Genomic DNA, 24,613 nt, shown 5'->3' on the forward strand with positions numbered 1-24,613 from the left:
TCTACTGCTAACAGTTAAATCACCGTGTCAATACAATCCTCCCCTTCGAACCTTTCCTCGAATCACTCTAAGTTATTATTTAATATTAGTTCTAGCACATTCGTGATTTGATAACACTCGTGGTTTTCCTTTCGTTCCGCAATTTTGCGATACGAGCGTTTCGAGGATTGCGTCTCGGTTGATGTAATAGAATGTGACTGAAATAATGAAAAGCTGCTTCCTACGTGGCCCTTTGAAATTTAAATTCGTTCTTTATATTCCCTTTAGACACGGTGATTTGTGTGGAAACTGGCAATATTATTCATTGTAGAACATGGTATGCAAATTTCGAAGCATCGTATACTCTAACAATGACATATAACTTCTGACAGCTTCAATGTTTCAAACGTTACAATAAGTAAAAACATGTAAAAAAAAAAAAAAAAAAAAATGCCACGCAACTCGAAAACCAATTAATTACTACGTATACTCTTGTGGTCATCAAGTATATCACTATTGTTCTACTGTCGAGTAATCTATTTATTTGTACCAATCATTAATCGCTACTTATCATTATAATGATAATCCCTATAAAGATATCGCACATTTGACGCATTTATTGATTATTTTATTTATTATTAATCCCGTCATCGAACAGTTTATACCAATTGTCTAATACCATGACTGATCGATGTTCCTTTAGTCGTAAACAACTTAATTGTAAGATTCAGTCGTAGAAAGTCTCGTTAAAATAACTTTTTGTAATAAGACCAAATTGCAGAATGTGGCAAAATGTGGCAAATTGCCCTCTTATTGAATAATCTATACCAATTATCAATTTCTATTTCTTCCTACAGTACAAAGCTATTCGATCGTTACTTTATTATTTCTGAACAAATTGAAAAGCAATTGTGAAAAGTTACGTCGGAATACCATTCGTCTGAACCTTAAATCGCAAGATATGGCAAATTGATCCGAACGTGCGATGGCTCGCCAAGTATTCCGCGTTTTGGAGTACAAGAAATGTTTACAGCGTACGTCCACGCATCTGCGTGCGTGGAATATTACACCTGTAATAACAGGAAACGAAACGAATTATCAGAATCGTGATGTATGCGTGACTCCATTCGACTCTCATTCATAATAATAATCACATGTTAAATTCCGCGGCACCACTTTATCTGCTTTTCGTCTTGCTTCTTTGTGCCCACACGGTGCCCCTTCATGCATCATTCATTTCTTCACCTACACTAGCTGCGAGCACGGTATTGCGCTCGATGAATGACAAAACGAAGGGCAACGATAATGACAGTACACACGGGGCTAATAACTTTTACCGGTCACTTGCTTGTTATCGCGATATTTTTATTTTGCAATCTAGCCGCAATCGAGACTTGCACGAGTCTAGCGCATGAACCATGAAACGTGATTTCACGTAAGAATAGATGAGATTCTCCGGGAAATAAGATGATATCGCGTTCATGGCATTAAAGACAATAGACAAATCTCTTGGAAAATAATTATCGTATTTGTCAATTGTACAATGAGTAACTCTAAATGGGATTTCTTGGAAACTAACGGAAGATAAGAATTAAAGTATATTTCTGTTTTTATAGGTGTACTATCTTGTCATGATTATATGATTAATTAGTTTTTATCCACGAGTCGTATTGAATGTGGTTAGAAAAATGTTATAGATTACGATGTGATCGAAGTAACACGTTTCTGTTAAGAAGCTTTCAGACCATTTAAGTAGTGGAATTCGTATCGTATTGGAATTAATTGAAAGAGGATGAAAGAAAAACGTAGATGGTTATGATGTAAAGAGGAATGGCAGTCTCTAATTTTGACTATCGTGGTTCTACTTAGTATAAATGAAATTACATAGAATTGTAACAATTCGTACGTATGATTATTTCAAAGTTTGAATTATTCGAAATAAAATATCTGTATATTTGTTAGTTAGAAGTAAAACGAATGACGGATTACTAAAACCGTTTTACAATAATCTCACGATATTAATCTGGCATTTCTTCGTTTTAGCAGCGTACCGCGCGATTTTATATACGCGAATCTTTCCTTTCGTGTTCGTAGGTCATATTTAAAGCGCTCGGTACACGTACAAACATTTCCTAACGCGATTATTTTACTAACATAAATCATGATCCACGAAGTCATGTAACTGTAATGAATTATAAATACGAATAAGGTAAAAACCTTACAAAAAGTTGTATTCTTTTTTCCTGTATAATTGCGCACGATATATTAATATATCCCGATAAGAATATGTCGCAAAAAATATCAACGAATTATCACTAAATTTATGAACCGCGCAATATAAAATGAGCGCATTAAACAAATATTTACGTTTTGATAAATTTTCTCGACTCTATTCCTCCGTCTAACTGCAGTTTTTATTCGAAGAATTTCTTTCGTAATTTCCATTCCAGAGAAGCTACATAGATAATTAGCAATTATAAATAAATAAAAAATCATAAATTTCCACTTCAATTGGAAAATGAGCTGTTTATTCATTTTTAATTTCATTTCGTTTCGACATGTTCAATATCGACCATGCTACACGATGATGCACTTACGTCATGTCGTACGTATGTGCAAGTAGCGCATCTCGATGCTTCGCTATGCGCTGCTTGAAATTTCATTCCACGAATGACTTTTGCTTTCGCAACAGATTACTTACATTAAACGTAAACGTGCGTTCTATAATCGGAGCGGAATTCACATTTTTTAACCTTCCTGTATATCTAGGTGAAACCGAAGTCTGAGAAGAGTATTGAAGTATTTGTAAAGAACGAGCCTAGGAGAGAGAAATTAAGAAAATTTCCCAGGAATAAAATCATAAAATTTTCCTTGCATAATACTACATTTTTTATCGTTCAACTAATCTTCCGATCAATTGACAAATGACTAATAATTTGCTCTAAACGATATTCATACGCCGATTTTTACTTTCTATCTTATCAGAATATTTTTCTACTCGATATCCAATTTTATTGGAAAAGATCCTTTCGAAGTATTAAAATTTCATTATTCAAAAAGCGCGTCACATTTGTTATTCTATATGACTTTAATTTAGACAAATAACATATTGCTCCCGTTCGTTTCATTTGGTTTTTATTCACATCGCTTAGAGTTTTTTAAAACATTAATTTTTTCAAGCAAAAAATCTCGTGTCAATTCGAAAGTTGAACGATAAAATTTACGACCTGTCAAGCAGGAAGTCGCGAGATTACAAATTTTTCAATTTGCCGGCCTTATATGATCATCGTAATGTTCCGGTTGGAAAATTAATGGCTAAATCCTCCTGGAAAATACAGCTTCCTGACGTTTACGACTCAACTACGCCAATGTTCGCATAAAGAAGACAAGCTTGTATAGGTATAGATCGTAACGCTGGAAGCACGCAGGAAATTGTCGCAGAGGTTAAGTGTCAATAAATAAAGCGAGCCGTCACGAGGCAATCAGGCTAAACTTTACGTTCTATTCTTCTTGATAGCGTTTGTCTTTCTAGATGCCGAAATCAATTGTGACGATACGTCGAATATTTCCACACGCGAAGCTCTTCTCAATTTCTTCAGTGATAGCGGTAAGAACAAGCGTAAAGCAAATTGTGCAAGATCTTCGGTTGAATTGAAGCAAGTGTAGAGTAGATTCAAAAAGCAAAATTATGGAAGAATATGTGAAAAATGACGATTCCATAATATTTAACGAAAGATATAAAAGTAGGAAAATATTATATGAGAAACATGATGTATTTTTATTGTTACTATGGACTACAGATATATTATAAATTACAAGCATGATCATTCAGATTAATTGATATATTTTATTTGTTAGAATGTTGTAAGAATTAATCTAATATTTTCACAATTAAAGACAATCAAACACTGGGGCTTTTAAAATTCTCCACTAGATTGCAATAAAATAAAATTCTTTGAGAAACAACATTTCCATAGCTAAGGATCAATGTTTCTGAAGAACAGATCACACTCATCTATATAACATAGTAAAGAATTGTAAATTTCTAAATTAGCAGCTCGTATAAATTTATCTAGAAAATCCTAACTTGTTTTCAATTACTATCAATATGAAATTACAGGTATAAGATTATTGGCTAAATCCATTCAATTCCAAGTAGACTTGTTCGCTGTACAAATTGCTCATTTAGACAGGCTATTCTTCGTTGTCAGAACAATGAAAGGTAACGCAATCTTTTCTGGACGTGAAGCGAACTGTATCACGATTTCTTTTCGAGCAGAGGCATTCAAATGATCTTGTTACTCAAGATCGATCAATTACGATTACGCTTTGCCGCTTTCAAGCGGCAGGATAATACGATCTGTCCAGGGACAGTATTACTACCTGGTGAAGTATAAAGTTACCAGATCCATCAATCGTTCTTTACAATATCGTTACTCGTGTTACACTTCGTAAGGCAAAATTGTGCTTAGCCATGAGACTCGAAGCAATTTCAGTTATGCGCCGTGAAATTACGGTACTTCTCCATTTATCTAGTACACAACGATCATGGAATTCCATCTATTATTTACAGTATTGGTATACTTAAAAAGTATACATGCTTGGAAAATAATAAATTGTTCGAACGATATAACTTCAAGGTTTTAAAGAAATTCTTTAGTTATGTTACAATAGCCAATTTAAATGTAATTTAATATTAAATCAATTTAATTTAATTGAATATTAAACTTTAAGAGTAATGCGGCTTTCCTCGACTTTGAGTATCTAAAATACTGAAATTAATTATGAGAGAGGTTTTACAAAAGAAGAATGGGAAACTTAGTAGAGAGATAGCGAACAATTATAGTAAGCAATGGAAGATACACCTAATATAGGTAAGCACATACGTATAAAAGAAAGAAATATATTCCTTTTTTTTAATATATATCCTTTTCCTTAAGTAGATTAAATCTATTCTTAATCTTCTATCAAGGAAAAATTTCCTAATAAATCTTACTAAACGTTGTAGAAGTGAAAAATAATTAAGATTGAAAGGCAGTCAGTAGAGGAACTTATAAATTAAAATAAAATCCTAAGAAAAAAGTTAAACGTGATTTAGTCGTATCACGTGCCGCTCTTATATGTCAATTTCAAGTGGGTGCCCGCAGAATCGCATTGATAATTATCGAGCATCTCGAATTTCCTGCTAACCCCTATAAACCCACTCCATATTAACGAGAAATTAATTTCAGTAGTTATACGTATAGTAATGATCGGTACAGATTAAGCATATATCCAATATACTTTCTAAACTCTCTCTTGCGTGTTACACCTACCACTAAAGTATCAATTTCTGCGAGTGCCAAGTGTCTGGGTTGTTAAACAAATAAAATATTAAATCGTCGTAAAAGTACATATCGATTTCTATAGTACATTTTCACGATGAATAAACCGGTTATTTGTCTACACAAGCTTTTTAAGGGACAGAAAGAGAAATAGAGACAGAACTCTTCTATGAAATATAACTCACATAGAAACATAATAAAACTAAATTCAATACATAATCCGATACAATATAAAACCTAAATTTAAAACATAATTCTGCAGCTATGATTTTTCTAAAGTATTATGATTTATTTGAGAGGGGAAGAAACAGTTCGTTTAGTTGTAATTAATATATTTCACACTTTGTACGTCACAAGTCTGTGTCGAAAGTGTTCGATTGTCGAAACGAGGACAGTTGTTACAAGGTTGAGGCATAACGCAAAATTGATAATAACATTTTTCACGATTAGTATGATTTCGTATCTATTCTAACACATAGTACAATGGCAGAAAAGGCTCCATTTAGAAAAGAAAATTTTAGCGACATAATCTCGATAAACGTACGTCAGTACGGTATCAATTAAAATTCCAAAAGATTACATACAATACATACAATGCACGCATATTTCTAAACATCTTCTATGATAAGCACTCGAAGTCTACATGAGTCACGATATATCGTCAGCGTTTCTAACGCGACATCAGTGCGATGCAGGTGGTTAAACATCTCACGAAGTTCCAATCGCTTAAGCGACTGCCAACCTAACTCTGATCATCCCTTGATCCAGCATATACCTGCCATATCTTGCATTTAACACCCACGATGGCGAACAAACTATTAAACTAACAGCAACCGAAAGTTCGCTAGATTGCGCGCGAAGTTTGGATAAACGCGGTTCTTGAGTCCGCCTTTAAATCGAAGAAACTTCCTTCCGCCGGGAAAGATTCGCGAACGAGGAATTCTATTAAAACTTTTTCATGCATCCGCGGCACGGTTGGCGAAAACAAGTTTCACGCGTATAGGTGTACCTGGACCGGAAGTAATGGGGAAGAGGCACGAGCATCGAGAAGAATCATCACGGAGAACGCCACGAGATTCGGCAATTTCGAGCAATGCATCGATCTCGCGTGCTCGGTTTCGCTTTCGCCACAGCCTTTCTGTCTCGTCGTTCCGTGTGCTACGTGTGTATACTTGAAACGGAGCAGAGCACGTAGGTCTGTGACTACTTGTTGCTAACTAAACGCTCGACCGAGAGAGCGAAAACAATCGCGCCGCCATAAAGATTTCTCGCGGAGCAATGGCGCAACAAGCCTTCCTATGTTCTAGAGCTCGTATACGCCGCGATACCGACGTTACCTTTGTTCTCTTATCGCCGTGACACGGTAATGCATGCCGGTGATAAATAAAAAGAGCTTAAAGCAGTCTGTACTTCTGCCGGGGGAGCAACGCGATTCTAATTGCAGCCGAAGCTTTCGGTGTCCCCCTGGAGAAGAATTAATTGCGGACTTTGGGAAATGACACCGCCTTGGTGGTAACCACTGCTGCCACGGTCTTGCTACGGCGTTTTCACACGCAAGAATTTATTGCAAGAATTATTGTCTTTTCCTCTTTGCTCTCTCCTTGCTTTATCGAATTTTCTTCGTAGCTTGTGTTTTGTAGGCAAGAGAATTTAAGGTAGTTCGAACGTAATTGGAGACACGTTGAGAAGAGTGTTTTATTATTCTTGATAGAATCGTAATTATGTAGTTGAGGATGTAAAGTGATGTAGAATGAAGTTCCATTCCAAGTCACATGAAATTACTCCTCTTTAGGTTGTTACATTTTGTACAGAGAATTTTCAATCCTGCATTTTTGCTTTGGGAAGAATTTGTATGTCTATCGAAGAATGTTTCAGATGAGCAATTCAATGAACTTTTGTACGATACAGAAACGTTGATAAGTATCATAGAATTCTTGAAAGCGTAGGACAATAAAGGGATTAGACTTCGATACGAGCGACTCAATGTGCTTACGAAGCATCAAAAGCTATATTTATCTATGAAGGGTTAATGCACTAAAAATCCAGTGTTCGAGTTTTAAAGATCTGATACTGACAACAATTTGCCTCGTAATTCACATTGAATGATTCAAAATTACCGCTCAAAACAAATACTATGGTTTTCAACACAGTACTGTTTAAAAAATAACTACATTTACGAAAAATTTTGTAAAAATATTGAACACCGTAAATAACAAATATTTGTGTTTAGACAAATTTTTGTTTTCGTTTAAACTGAATACAGCCCTATGCGTTTTTATGCACCAACGCGTAAATATTTGCCGGTTCAGTATGTTTCCCAGAAAGTATGAAACATGATTGGAAATTAAAAAAGGGGGAGAACGAAGGGTGCGTTTGAAAGATGTCTACGGTGGTGGCATATAGGGGTTGCCTGCCTGGAGACCGATCGATTCCGGGCTTCTCCAGCCACCCCAACCTGGGGGGTCCTTTCTACCCTGGTCAATGTCACGTTAGATTAGAAATCCACCCGCGCTTTTGCTCCAATAGCGAGGTTACGCTATTCTGCAAGAATCTTTCGAAATACATTTCATTCATACACCATCAAGTACCTTTTGCCACCAATTTTCTTTTCAATGAAACTACAAGATGTCAAGAATTACTTAAAACATAGAAATATATTATTATCAATTTAAATATTGCTTTAAAATTTTTTAAATAAAATTTGACTCGACTAATTTTTAATTCTCTGACCCTTAAAAGTAAGAAATTTATTTAAATTTTATTTTATTTCTATTAATATTATTTCTAATGTCCGAAAAAATACGTTTAGGCAATAAAAATTTACTATAAGTTTATTAATATATAATAATATTAAATTCACTATAATATCGTTATTAAAGAATTTCAAATATGAAAATAATAATAATAACAGTAATGCTACAATTTTTTATGTATTGGGTTTTAACAAATACTACTTACACGAAAGTTCCAACAAATAATAAAATAGACACCGGGTGTCAATAAGAAAGAACTGTCCTGGAGATAAACAAAGTTGTACGAAGTTTTCTCGATCTTGGAATTGAAGAAGAAATAGATAAGAAAGCATTTAAAGTTTGCGACATAAGCGAAATTTATACAAATCCTACTTGCGTTTCGAGAAAATTGTTACCAATCTAATTTCTGCAAACTGATGACCAATAATTCTACTGAGAAAACATAGAAGCTGCCTTAAATTGAATCGCAACAAATTCAAATTACCTCGATCAATTCTTTCGAGAACTAGGACGGACGTTCAATCGATTCAAGACTTTCCAACTCTAAATTGATGATTTATGCGATTTGCATCAAGGTCCATAATCATACCAATTGACCGTATAATTTCGTGAACATGTGCTATGGAAATGTTCTCGAATCAAATTATACTACTACAGGATTCATGCAATTCGCCAAATACCAAAGCTTATGTTACGGCTTATATTAAGCTTATATTACAAATGTTCCTTAGATATTAAAGTTTTTCTTTAGAATCTTTAAATTAAAAACGTATTTCGAATTAACATTTTTTATATTAGTATATCTACTTTAATCGTATCGACAAAATTTCATCAGTGTTTCGTGATTACCTCCACAACACGAATGAGTTTCTAATATAGTTTTTCCGTCTTAATAACATTTGAATACTATGCATATCTGAAAAGAAACTCTATAATAGTGCAATTCATTTCCTGTTACAACCTCGAACAAAGTACACTATGAGAAACTCGAACGTCCATCTAAATAAAATTATCATAAATTTCAGATCCTAAACGTCATCATGCGTAATGCGATTGTTAGTATTTGTTTCCTAGAAAAAGCTGAAAGTATATACCTATAACATTTAATATAAAAAATACAGAAATTCTTAAGAACAAAGAAACAATTGTTTCCTAAATCGTTTATCCTCAATTCCTCAAATCACACTACCAAAACACTGGTAACTGGACTGTGGATTTTTATGAAAAATTCGATGATTTTTATGAAGAAATGCATAGATAACGCGTAATATGAAGAAACATACAAAATATCGAAAGTATAACACTCGTCACGACATTTAGCAGGCAAAACAATTCTCCGCTTATATTTCATTTTTTAACTGATATTCACAAAGATATAAATCTACATAAAACATCCGCAATCTCGTACATCTAATGGAACATCCTCCTATCAGGATCGAAAGCCACACCAAGCCCCGGAAACCACGTTTTCGTGCCATATGCTTCCATGTGACCGGTAGTGTGTCCATAAAACGAGGAAAGGGCAGTTCGTTCCCCTTGCATTTCGCAATGGCCATTCTCTGGACGAGTAGCCGGTGGATAATCAGGAGTGCAGCTAACGGTGAATTAAAACACATTACGACAACGCGATTAAGACACTCAGCGGGGGCTGAAGAGAAGGCGAGGGTGCGTTTAGAGCTGAAAACCATCGCACGCCACGACCACCCCTAATTACGCTATCGTTGGCGAAATCTCATTAGGAAGTGGACCTTGCCTTTTAGAAGCTAGATCGGTCGGTCGTGTTCGCAACGTTAGACCGTCTCACTGTAACGCGATACTCTCTCTTAATGAGAACGTAATGGAATTCTTTCGATGAAACGACTGGATAATGATAACCATTTAAGTTTTAAGAAAAAAGATTTACCTGGTAACGATAAAATATTACGTACCGGGTGTGATAAAGGCGATAGTGCGACGTTAAGATAAAGTAGATGGTAGAGGACGTTAAGGAAGAAGCATTTACGAGTTGAACGGTATATAGGTCACTAAAAAGTGGTTGTTGAAAGAGTAAAGGTACTATAGCACCGGTACATAGTCGTTGAGCAAAGTAAAAATGTCATATAAACGCGAGGAAAGAGAACACTCGACGAAAAGAAATACTTCTTACGTGAAACGTAATTTTCCGTCCCTGTCGTGTATGCAAATTACTTCTCCGGCAGATTTTGCGCTTTGAAGCTATGAGAAACTAAGTCTGCAATATATTTTACGGTCGTGGAGATTATATAATTTTCTGGCATAAGGTTCAGGCAATTCTTTCTGTCGAAAATTTTGTGTAAAGGGTAGTTATTTTTGAAGCTACGTTAAATAGAATAGTATATTCGATACAAATAAACAATGAAACATAAATTGCTAGAAACTTGACTGAAAAAATGATATTTTTGGAACTACGTAACTTTTAATATTTTCTTTAAAAAATGTTTCAATTGAACGATATTGGAATTGAGGACAATTATTACGATGCTATATTAGTGTAAACATAAGACACAGGGAATTGTGCAATAAATAATATAATAATTAATTAATGAATTAATCCTTTCTGCGTCTCGAAATGAATACATGTTAGCCTTAAATCTACATAAATTAATTTAAACTTGTAAAAACGAGAATATTGCAGAAAAAAGTTAGTAAAGTAACATATCAAAGAAACATATTTTTATAAAGCCCGACTTCCCCTCAACTTAATAATTTAACGAAACGTCAGATTCTAACATTGTATCGATCAACCAAGTTCTTCTCTCGAAATAATTATCGTTCGTTAAAGTACTTTAAAATGTATGGGAAGATCTTCCTAGATTATAATCAACTCTTCAATGTCAACCTGGATTACTATTAATCATTCGATCAACTATTAGTAGTTAGACGTTCTAATTCTAAGGCGAATATATTATGCTGACATAATGATAGAGTGACCCACCGTATATTTAATTCATTCCCTATTACTTTCACCTACCATAAAAATCCATCACTATTACGCAATTAAAAAAATTTTCTAATAAAGATCTTAATTAAAAATTGAAAATTACTACATTCTATCGTGCGTCTTTCAATTTTATATTGAATAATCCTTTTAAGTTAATTAGATAATCCTAGCAATAATTAACAGACTTTTAATCTACCAATGATCTATCTTCATTTAAAGTAGAGGATCTATGTATATACATTATCTGATAAGAAATGAAACCTTCTATTTCCAGCACTTCGTTAGGACCGATTTCTTCATTGTGATGATCAAAAGGCTGCAGTTAATTAGCACGTAACTTATAATTAATCAAATGCATACAATTGGAATTCCTTAATTATTCTAGCCAATCCAACGAACCCATTGTGCAGAAACAATTTACGAACAAAGGTATAGAGAAAAAGGTAAACGTGAGCGATAACTGACTCCATGGATTATTTCTTATATTTTCCCGCAAGAACGTCGTTTATAATTTCTTCCCACAACGAGACGGGGAAAAAGTCGATGAGGAATCCGTGAAGCGCGTGAGGATTTCCAATTTTTTCGGATTACACCGTAAAAGAGCCCGAGTATCGGCTTCTTCACAAAATTACTCGGACAAGCGGGACGAATGAACGAAATATTAATACTGACCCGAAAGTGGGTCGAGCACCGGTGCTTATTCACGAACATACACGTCGAATCTATCAAAATTAATTGGAGAAATTTTACGATTCGTAAAACCGTATTTTCGTTCATAACATCGTTTCAAACATAATCGACCAATAACACTTACTCTATTAAAACTTATAAAAAATGTACAATTAATCGCTGCGTGTATTTATTATGCGAGTTTTATATATCGTGAATTAATCTTAATGAGTATTCTTTCCAATTTATTTTATCATAAAAGGAGAAATTTTCAAAATTGTATAATTTCTTTGTGTATTTATTCAACCTTAATTTTTATTGTAAAATACTCTCTTGAAATTACATATTGGAAATATCAAGTTTTTGTGAAAGATTAGACCGGGAAGAGGTTAATATACTTAGATTTGTAAAAGTGCGTGTTTCGAGTCAGGTTTTTGACCCAGCTCTTTCTTAGACACTTTTTTATGTTTCTCCCGTCTATTTCATAAGTCGATGATAAATCCATAGTAATTATTATTTATCTTATCTCGAGAAAAATGCGTTTATGGCGCCAATAGTACAGATTACGAAAAGAATATCAAACAGACATTTGACCGTGAGCTGAATATTAATATCAACACTTTGACCATTCAAGTTTGATCAGATAAAAGCACGTCCTATTTAGTTTCATATTAAAACATGTTCTTACAGTTTTTAGAAATATATTGAATCTTTTATAATAATAAATACATAACAGTATGTTATAAAAATTAACAGTGGATTGACTTACACAATCATGAATCACAACTCACTGTACATGTAATACATACAACATCAGTTTCTACAATATTTGTTTAAAATTTAAATCATAATCAAATATATGCTCCAAGAAGTCTAATAAAATATATGTTCCAAAATACTGTTCGGTAGGCAACTAAGTGATTGCAGATTTTGTCATTAGATGGTATTGACAAAGCCCGCAATCACTTAGTTGCCAACCCAATACATACTCCGTTTGATACCATTCGATATTATTACAAACTTAAGGTAGCTATTCATACCGTATACTAATTTTCTTACTAAATATAAGCTTGTAACAAATATCTTGTAACTTCTACTATATTTTCCGATTGATTTTAAATTTTGTCAATATACGTAATCATAGGAATTTTGCGTCTCATTACAGTGTTACCGAAATTTCAAACTGTGTCATATCATATTTTATATAATTTTATACGATATACGCACAATATACGTATGAAAGTCTTTTATAGTAAATTGACGAGTACTTTCGCGAGCCACTATACGTTTGAGTATCGTTTCAACACAAATCGAATGAAGTATCTCGAATTCCATAATTCCTCTCCTCTGGTTGATACGCCAACAATTAGAGGCATTTCTGTTAGGACAAACGCGCAGGAACGAGGAATTTAAATCACAGTGTACATATATTCAGCTGTCGAGCAGCGGCTAGTAATACGTTTTCGTCGTCAAAGAACGCAAAAGCCGGCACACAAAGCTCGATGCCACAGAAGTCACAGTGTTCGTGACGAGGAGGTCGAGAGCGGCGTCGTTAACACATAACGTGATCGTTAACACAAAGCAAGCGCTCGAAGAATAGTAAATCTACATCATTAAAGTCCTCTGTTCTTTTCCATCGTAGAAATAATCGCGTTCATTTCTTTTGCGTAGAACTGCTCTTCGAGATGATTCGTTATTAAATTTTATATTTCTATAATTCTTCGTAACGTGGAACGCGGATTTGCTCGTTTCGATGAAGTCACAGCTGAGACAACTATCGATGAAGCATATAGTATTTTGGAGAACATTATATTTGATTGAGATTTAAACTTTAAACGAATACCGTGGAGAATCTAAACTTGATCTAAATTCAAATAGCTATATGTTGATATGTGAATCATGTTGGTGTAAGTCAAGTTAGTGTTGTGACACATCTGAGGGACGTTCTTATTTTTGGAACAAATCGAAGTATACGAGAAAAATGAAATACTAAAACAACATTTTCCCTTTCTTGTTTTTTGAAAAATCTGCGCTCGTTGAAAGTGACAAGTGCAGCTCCTTTTGTGTCAATATCGTGGAATTGAAAAGTTTGTTTGTTCAATTGCAACGAAAGGATAACATTTTTCAATATCGAAATAATACCCGCGAAAAATATTTTCACAGCCGATTACGTTTTATTTGAAACAAATACACGCTTAAATCTTACGTAAATTTTACGCTATTCTATTTGTTACGTTGTCTAAAATTAAAACGAATTTATAAGATCTAATATCGATTTCTATTTAAAATAAAGATGAAAGCTACTAATAGCTAAAACCAAAGTTTATGCTTTATATTTAAAAAGATTGATTAAACGATTAATCGAGAAATCTTATACTAAATATCTATATTATTAGCAAAGATTTATTATAAATTATTATTATCTAGTGTTCGAAACAAAGCTGCGCTTCATCTTTCATAACGCAGTTATTCTTAATATCAAACTAATTTTACTTAGTTCAAAACTTTTGTCAGACATAGATACATATATATTCCATTATCGACCGATTGTATTCGAGCTTCCTCAAAATTACCAAACTGACCCCATTCTCCTTTTAATGCGATCTCATGGCCCTTTAACGTGCCTCAGACATGCGACATTAACGTCTTAACGTTGCGAATACTTTCCTTCATTTATCATACTATCGACGTTCCATCTTAATCTTCCCTTTTTACACCGCGATCACGTCATTTCCACTCTTGCGAAATCTGCTGTGATCTTTTTGCGTGGTATTTGCATGAAACAAGCGTGATAAAACAATAGTAGTAACCAAACTATAATTCGATAATATGCGATTTTATTTGCCACATTATTTATCATCAGATTTATTTATCACATTATTACCTAGTACTAAATTTCCGCATATATAAATCATATTTTTCTAAGAAATAGAATCATACGAAATAATTTTTGAAATTTACAGTAGAAACAATCTTTGAATAATCTTATTAAAAATTAATTAATTAATCCTTAGAAATAATCTTAACTCTTAAACTACTGGCACGAACTTGACTAACTTTACGTGTTATAACGTACATATTTCTTCACCTATATAATTGGATACAAAGATTTCTTTTTTATTTATAATTCTTTTAATTTTCTTTGTGTGTCATTGCGGTTCGAACGTATCGTTCTCATTTTACAAGAAATGATAGATGCACGGTATTTTTCCTTTTATATTATTTTATCGAATTGTATATGACCCACTTAAAATTACTTCAAAATGGATCACAATTCAATAAAATAATATAAAACAAAACATACTGTGCACTTACTAATTCCGTATAAAAAGAAAGAAACTTTTGGTTTGGTTTGGAAAGAAACAAAAATTTCATGTTTGTATCAGATTTAAAAATATCTAACGGAAATTTATAGTTATCTTTTCATTCTATAAAATTAGTCATTGTTTATTTAATTATCTAATTATTCTTTATGGTTATGCGTATGGTTGGATTTATCATCGCATTAGACTCATAACAAAAGATACTGACCAAGCATCTCATACCAGGTAACGTTTTCATTACCATTTTGTTTAACTCGATGTTTCCGTATAATAATAATTAACCTTCCACGTACGTGCATATCGGTATCCACCCACACAAAACCACCAATTAGCAATAATATAGCCATACACATATATAATCATATCGGACGCTATATGTAGTTGTGTAAGCACGCTTAATCGATACGCAAATAAACATATGAATGATTAAGAAATTTCTGCGAATCACTTCAACGTATTTATTATACTCTGGATCATTGAGCAACCAACCGTATACATTATACATACTCGTACGTTTCCGTAAATGGCAACGAATGTGTGCCAATGTATCTTTCCTACGTACGCTTTCGCCGTTATCTTAAATAGCAATTAATATCAAGGCCGCAAATAGAACAGCAATAGTTTGTTGCTGAGTTAAGAGCCAGTTCCTTTCAGACTCCAGACGTTGGTCTAAAACTGGAGGCTGATTCAGTGAAAAGATCTCTTTCTCATTGTTCTCTGCGGCTGATGGGAAGTAAGAAGAAGATTTAAAACAGTTATTTAAATATCAAGGATGAGAGTAGAGAGTTTGGTACTCGATGTAATAATAGTTTTACTGAATGGAATTTCGAAGTTCAAGGTTCACTCTGACAATGAAGACATCTCGATAAATAATTCCTCGACTACTCGGCGCGGTTTGCATTAATAACAAGATTGAACTTATCGTCCTTCGAAGCCATCACTGGTTAATACAAAATTCAGGCTGGTTATTTAAATATTAATTCTTGCGCTCGATGAAACTTTCTCGTAAGTACAAAATGTTACCTAGACAGAGTCTTTTCAATAATGTTCTTTTGATGCTTTCGAGATACAATCTAGAAGATGCGAAAACAAAAGTTAATAAAGTAATTTAGTAAAAATATTCTTATATTTACGCGACCAGTTCACCGAAAAGAGTGGAAAGGTCTCCTAACAAGTTTCGTGAGAAAGTTTCAATGGCACCGCTGGTGCTCGCGAGTTTGTCGTCGTCTCCGGTGCCAAAGGTTCGGATAAAAGTATTTTATTGGACTTAGTTTTATTATATGGAATTTCAAAAATTTTGGTGATCAATAACAAGGTTTTAATGGATCCTTAACAGCAGAACTATCAAACTTGTCAATATGATTTTCAGATTTATTATATTTTTACAATCATGAGAAGTACATATCCAGGTCCTTTTAGCAAATTTCATTTTAGTTCTTATTAATACTAAAACATGATTATAATATAGCTATTTCTCTTCGTCATAGCATTTTAATTATAATTATTTAAATATACAGTATATAAATAAACATTTTTCAAGTTCGTAATTTTATTTTGCTATCTCGAGAATTTTCTGAAGAATTTCTCAACAGAAAATTAGCCTAACAAAGTATAGGGTAAAAAATTCACATTTATATTCACAAATGCAAATAAAGTCTATACTACTGTACTATGAAATTTGTAATTTCGTAGTTGGAATTGCTGAAGCATGTCAAACTGCTAATAATTGAAAGTTACAGAATCGTAGTATAGATCGATATATACCGTGATTACAACATTAATTCGAAGCATTACTCTGCGAGAATATCTGTTATGAAAATCACGATCGTGTTTTACAGGGACTGCAATGTCATTCAAATATCCTTCTTATGCGTGTTCATCGGAAACAGGTCATCTTTTAATATTTTTCTAGCAGATAAAGACTACGAGGCAGACGCGTTTAGACGATTTCAATGGGCGAGTATGACACGGCAAAAATTATGTTTCATTTTTTCGAAACGGCTGAATCATTAGCATTTTTACGACCGAATGATAAACAGTTTAAAACACTTTTATGGCTCTTTAGTGTATCCTAAGTACCCTCCAGTTTTTTCGAAGTTAACAAATAAAAAGTTATTAATAACTATCTTTTAAATTTAAGATAAGGATAAAATAGAAGTAGATAAGATTTATCCCTAGAATAAAAGAAATGAGTAAAGAAGATATGAAGTTCATCTGTATCTAACTTTTGTTCATGTATTCTGTATTCGTTTGCACTATTTAAGCTTATTTTTAATAAAATTAAATAGAATTTATTCATAGAATAAATTCGCATCCGTTATAATAATTATAAATATATAATTTTTAAACATATAGATGTAATTTATTTTTTAATTGAAGTCAGCTTATCAGCGTACTAATTACTTCAACAAAAATATTTGAAACGCTACAAAATGGAACTCCTCTGTCTCAAACAAATTTTCTACATAGAAAACGTCAGTAACAAGTACCAAACAAGTTAAATAATTAAAACACCTGTTTAACTCATCAGAGACGTAGCTACAAAACAAAAATCTCGCTTTCATAGTACAAATGTGAAATACTAATGCGACTATACGAGATCAAATTTATAAAATCGTATTATCGATTTTATTTCGAAAAGTACGAATTCTGTTCGTAGCCATGCAGAGCGAGCAACGCGGTGTCGACTTTCGAAACAATCGATAAGAGTCTGCCTCAAGAATTCTCTGGCCACGTACGTCACGCACCTTTCCACGAACGATAAACCTGAAACGAGCGTGCCGTTCAAGTTCGACGAAATCCGCGACAGTGAAACCTGTCGAGGAGAGAGACAGTAGTGGGCGTGTTTTCAGTCATCCAGAGTACCCGGAAAATAGGATGACATCGGCAAACGGAACCACTTCCGCTCCGCTACAGAAATCCGACGAGATTAAAATCAATGAGTCAAATATAGAATTCTGAAAATTTTTGTCACAGGATTTATATTTCCAATGCGTGGGAATCTTAGTCATAATATTTACATTCTAAGTTGACAATATACCAGTCGAAAATTGTAATTAGAATGTTTGTATTCTAAATTGACGGATATTTTTGTTAAATAACTGATACTCTAGGTTTGTTACAATTATTTTGCCCTATACTGTATGTTTATTATATATTAGATTGTCCGAAAAGTTTATTTCGTTTCATAAGGTGATAATAAATGAACAACAATTTCTGTTTTATATTATTTTATTGAATTAGGCGTGATCCATTTCGTTCTATTTCTATTATTATATACGTGCATAATTCGATAAACTAATATAAAACAAAAAACATTGTGCATCTATTATTTGCTGATAAAACGAAAGAAACATTTCGGACAACCCAATATATTCTGATATTCAAGATGATCAGAAATTTTGACGAATTACTTTGTCCTGTATTCTTCTACGCGACGTGAAACTGAATGATATTAATCAAAAAGTCGATATTTCAGGCCGATAAAGATTTTAATTAACGAGGCAATGAAGGATTTCACGAAGCCTAAAATCTAAAAGGGCGGATGTTCTAGATTAATCAATATTTCAAATTAGTCGACGAATTTAGTATATTATTTCTTTCTATATCCTTTCATCTTTCCAGGAAATTAATAATTTTAGTCAAAAGATTGAACCAATATATCAAATGCATCAATGATTCCAAACAAAATATTTCTGTTCTGCGTTCGTCTATCTTACGAAAAGAAAATTGGAAAATGTAATATTTTATAATTGGTTTGCCACTTTGACCAGAGGATCACAAAACTGTTTTTATTATTTCGAGCTATTTAGAACCGCCAATAAATGGATCCATGTGGGCAATCGATGCCAATAAAGCCAATGATCGCGGTTTGCAGTGATTACGCTTTTCTAATTGGAGCGGAATCGCGCGAAGAGGGGCGTTTGCTATGAATGCGATGATGCTGTTGATGGAATTTATGGTAACGTAAGCGTGGTTGCGGCTAGACCGGAATACACCTGAATTATTTTCCATTAATTGAGAATATTCTATTATTTTGATAAGAGAGACAAACAGATGTAGCTAATATTAACTATCCAGTACAGCAGAATCTTTGAAATTGTAACATTTTTTACGAATGATTAATATAATCGAAAAATGTAAATGGTTATTTTCGAACGCAATACGTATGTATGTTTCCATTATGTATTATAGACGTAGCCATTATGTGTTTATCTTGTGTTTGATGAAAAAGAGAAACACACGTAGCTTATATTGATCCTAATGTTAATTGTACTGGTAACATCGATAATTGTTACAATTGTAATGTTCACTTATACGGTTGTTATGCTAATAGACTGAAGCTCAATTGTTTGAAATAACAAACATAATATCCAATAAGCAGGTAACAGAATAGTGGATCAAAATATTACAAAAAAATACGAAATAAAATTAATAGTACAATATTAACCCTCCCTCCATAAGCAAATCATGGATCGTTTATGTTTAAGTCTATTCTTCTTATTTTTCTAAACTTACAAATGAACTGCACATCAATGTGTTTACTACATTGTATACAGATATGTATAACAGTACATTATCGGCATAACTAATCACTTGAAACTTTATAAAATATAGATAAAAATTTAGAAAAAGATAAGTGTGTAGTACCGCAGTTTGCCAAAGAAGAGTTAATATTACTAATATGTGGAAAAAAAGATCATCAACAAAATTGAAATTACTGAAGATAATCAAAACTTTTCATATAATAATAAAATTTGCCACGCTCATCATGGTCATCACGAAATGATAAAAAGTAAATGATTTCTACAAAAAAAAAGACTATTTAATCAAATAAACATCTGTTACCTAGAATGACGCCTTAAATAATTTTGTTGGCTGGAAGGTGAGATAACTTCCTTTTTCCTCTGTTTAATATTCTTTAACCGAGAGTTTCTTTGCTGTGTATTAGTAATAAAAAGCGATACACAGGCAAAGCTATTGTATGGTCAATGTCATTCTTTATCTTTCTATCTTTTTCCTATGATTACAAAATATTACTTGTACCTATTCGCCTGAAAACGCTCGTTTGCTTTTATAACCATTGTGAACAAGTACTACTAAAAACTACTAGTACTACTCGCTTTTTTAAGCTATCCAATTTGCACTATCATTCCAATCGTTTATTTAAGTCATATTCTCCGCCATATAAATTCGCTATCATGATTTCTACATATATATTTTTACTACTATTTAAAAACATACTGCTTAGTTAAAAATTATTTAAAATCATGGAATTATTAAATATTCATTTTTATTCTAAAAGAAGACCAGACAGCTCTAATTTTTAATGGGATAAGAATAGAGTCAAGTTATATATTAAATACGGAATGTCAGTAGAATATATATGTATATAACCTCAAATATGTATAATATATCAAACTTTCTGACGTTATAAATTAGATAATAATTTCTATTTAAAAAAAAAGATCAGGAGAGATCTAATTTTCATTAAACTAGAAATTAAGATCGATATAGAATATAGATCGTTGATAAAATCTAACCTCAACTGTATATAACATATAAAACTTGAACGTAAATATCAAAGAGCATAAAACCTGAAATATAATTTTCTAGATACAGCTATTATTACATACTATACATACGTAGCTTCCTACGAAAATGAAGAAACGTTATATGTACCTGCTGGCAGCTTTCAAGGTCAATAACCATTTTAATTAAATATCACATGCCGCTTAACTTAACCTTAGCTTAAATTGCAACCAGTTGCAAGAAACGGAATTCTAAGTACATTCTATGAAATAAATACGATGGCTCGCGAGGCAAGGAACTTGAAACCCGTTTACGATACGCCAGTTACGTATAAGCGACACACAGCGGGTTCGCACGTTTAAAATAATCCAATGGAATTCAATTAATCGGTTCCCGAGACATTATCGATGAACTAACCTGTCGTCCAGCGCTAATTACCACTGACGTTTATTACATTGGGAAGGACCATAGACGTGAACGTGTAATATTGACACAACGTGATGTGCGATATAAGGAACTTTTTGTTCTCACAAGACGATGTTCTTGAACCGGCAACTACGAACCGCAAATATTTGTCTTTTCCACGCCATCTTGACAGGAATGGCGCGTTACCCCAACCTGTGATATAGTACTGTTATAATAAGCACCAATACTACCGATCATTTCAAACATTTTCCATTCGATTAATCGATATTGTCAAGGGAATTGGAATAATTTGGATAATTTGTACTGTAAATATGAATGTTAGACTGAACACTACTAATATCGATAATTTTCATTTGATTAATCGATATGTAAACTGATATACGTATTTCGAATAATCGATATTACAAAAAAGATTCATATACTTAAAATAATTGCAAAATATTGTACTGTAATCGTATAATTTTATCTCAAACAGTATATTGGTAATTTCTAACAATTTTCGATAGATCAAAGGATTTCCGAAAGAAAATTTTTATATTTTGAATAATCGTGGAAATTATACTGTGAACTTGAATTCGTTAAAATAAGCACTATTAATATCGATCATTTCTGACAGTTTGCATTCGCTTAATCGATATCCCAAATATTTCGACCAATCGTCGAGTCTTAATAATTATTATATTTCTGTCTTCACGTAACGAAGAATACATAAGGTTATTCAACACAGAATCTCGCAATCGGTATTTGGCGGTTGCCACTACTTTCGACTTCGCACGTTAGCAAATCGATATAATCGAACATTGGTTATGTATCGTGTTTGTGGTATATTAATGCACATCTACGCGAAATTTTCGATAAAAACTGACGAGTCACGTCAAAGGTGTTTCACAAATTTCTCCCTGCTGACGAAACAAGTTTACGTTACGAAACGAAAGAGACAGAAAAAAGGTAGTAGAGCAAAAATTCGAATGTATTTCACGCGTAAGAAATTTCCTGGAACAGGCTTAAATACAACATCTCGCGTGTCACGGAAACAGAACGTTCGCGTTTCGCCATCGTCAGTAAAAACACACTGACCGTATCGAAACAGGCAGAGACTTTCAGGTTGAAGGTCACTACGCGGAACGAGTAAAATAAACCAAGAGTAATATTCGTTTTCGCTTACCTGATTCAAAGTCGTAGGAATAATGTCAGGGGTCTGTGGTAACATTTTGCCAATGATCTGTAGTCGACTGCCCCTCGAGTCAAAACGATCTTACAGCACACGCGATCGGTAGCATAATATCCTGACCAGAGAACGGTAGAAAACACCTTGACAGGATACACACAAGGATCGATCACGAGCGACTCAACACTAATCGTTTATCACTGACCGATCGTCTTGACACACTATTTGTTTATCACCCGATGGTCCTTTTACGTCTTTTTTAATATAGTAAACTAATCGTTTTAGCGTTGATCGTTTATGAAAATATGATTGATTTTTTCCGCGTCGAAGAATAAGCAACGAAACGAAGGAACGCTTCCTCTCACTATGAAATCATGCGCGAGACTGACGGGTCCGGGCGGTGTAGCTAAAGCCGAGCGTAACCGAGCGATCACGGGAACAGCCGAATAGCTATCATCCCCCCGAACGCGACGTACACCGGACTATGGTATTTCTGAAATTTAATCGCTATCGACTACCGATGAAGGAATTGTCATGGGAATGATGGCCTCAATTCGTAATAGATATTGATATTAATCAAATTTTTCATGAGTGGGAAAAGTATTTTCTTTTCAATAGGGGTTTGTTTATGCTTTAGGATTAATTAATTTGAAAGTTCTAGGTATAATGATGGCGCCCCGTTTTAATCTATGTTAATGGAAATAATAGTATAGAAAGTTGAAGATGTTTAGACTAAAAATTTTTTTGCTATAGTAATAACAGTTATCTATCCTATTGGTACTTTAAAAAATAGAGGAATAGTCGTAGAACATTTTTCTTTTATTATTTCATATGACTGGTTTGTAACTTTATATATATAGAGATTTATGATATTTGAATTATTGTATTATTGAAATAAATAACTTTTGTATCACTTCAAACTTGTATTATAGTAATGTTTAATCTGAAATAAGAAATAGTAAAACATTAAAAAAATATATTTTATTTAATATTTATTCTTTCATTAGAAAATTCCAGATTTAATCAAAACATATGATATCCGGCGTTTTATGAAAGTATCAATCAAAATTTAATTTTCTCGTTTCTTTAGTCTTTAACTTCTTGTATTTCAAATGATTCTTTAAATGAACTGTATCCCTGGTACCTATCTATCCATTATCGCAAATGATTAGCGTTATAAGCTGTAATTAATGATATTATAGAGCGATAACTTTAAATAAAATTACATACGATATACTGTAACTCTTATCTTCGATACGCTATAAAACATAATTCAGTTAATTATTCAATACCAAAAGCAGAACTATAAGCATTTAAGTATAACTCATATAATTTATTCATATTTTATATAATGTTCACATTGTTGTATATTCTTTTCATATCATCAGATAATAAATTCAAATATCTCCTCAAATTTTTAGATAAACAAAAATTTATATCGAGATACGACTTGATGATCTATAAAACAACATCAATATTTAAAAGTCTCCAGATTACAATGTTTACGCGTTAAAATCTAATAATTAAATCGTTTCATCACAACACTTACTGTTAGTGAAATTACAATTTCCAAACTATAGACACTGTAATGTAATTCTTTACTTTTTAATTTCTACTATTTCCCTCTATTCATTTTACCATAATACTCTACTAATTTACAAGTTGTAGGTCTGTCATATAATTCCTCGTCTTTGTAAGTTCTATTATTTTTTCTGTTCCTCCATTATTCCATTGTTCTCCAACATCCCGCTCAGGTTAAGGACGAGAAACTGTGTCACATCATTATTACATTATCGCACATACGTTTTAGCAGGTTGGTACGAGAATACAGGAGGTTCGCGAATTAAAACCTGTCCGATACAGCAACCGCTACTGTACGCGTACGGGTACGGTTCGTTCTACGAAATACGACTTCATTTCTGAAGGGGGGAAGACTGGTCCGCCATCAGAAGCTCGTTTGTATTCACTCTGTAATGGTTGCCTCGCAGGACGCATAATAGTCGTATCTAAAGAGTCGCCTTGCAGACGACAAATTCCTTTCTCCGGCAGCTTCGGCCATACATGGAATTTAAACGCCGCCTCCGCGAGACGAACCTTTGAAATTCACGGAAACCTCGTTGAAAGATCAAACACTCTCGTGGCTGACATTACGAGGGGTCGACGTGAAAGCGGCGAATGGGGCAATCTGGAAGGACGAACGTAAAACAGGACCACGAATCGGCGAAACAAAAGGGCTCAGTTAAAAATATCGGTTACGTCAGCTGGACTCTTCTAACGTGGGGACCATTAAGTAGGTCCTCTACTGAATCGCTTTTAAAGAAGTATGTATATTATAATCGCGATTAAGGGTATTTATGTTGAGCTGGTATCTCGTTTTTTCATGTCTTTGTGCATTTTTGAAGGCAATTTCGAATTGCTATAAATTTATAATAATAAATATTGATAAAGCGTACACAACAACAAAGGTTTTAATTAAAGAG

General features: G+C 33.3%; 1 protein-coding gene across 1 annotated transcript in view; it reads right to left on the reverse strand.

Moving 5' to 3' along the window:
• LOC100651250 (breast cancer anti-estrogen resistance protein 1) overlaps positions 1-22,529 on the reverse strand; it is a 162,072-nt gene extending 139,543 nt beyond the window's left edge. The window contains exon 1 of the mRNA XM_003396813.4: positions 22,131-22,529. Coding sequence (XP_003396861.1) covers positions 22,131-22,175 — 45 coding nt within the window. The 5' untranslated portion in view covers positions 22,176-22,529. The remainder of the gene's footprint in view (positions 1-22,130) is intronic.
• Positions 22,530-24,613: the final 2,084 nt, after the last annotated feature.

This window comes from Bombus terrestris, chromosome 7 (genome assembly GCF_910591885.1).
Source record: "Bombus terrestris chromosome 7, iyBomTerr1.2, whole genome shotgun sequence".
Classification (NCBI taxonomy): domain Eukaryota; kingdom Metazoa; phylum Arthropoda; class Insecta; order Hymenoptera; family Apidae; genus Bombus; species Bombus terrestris.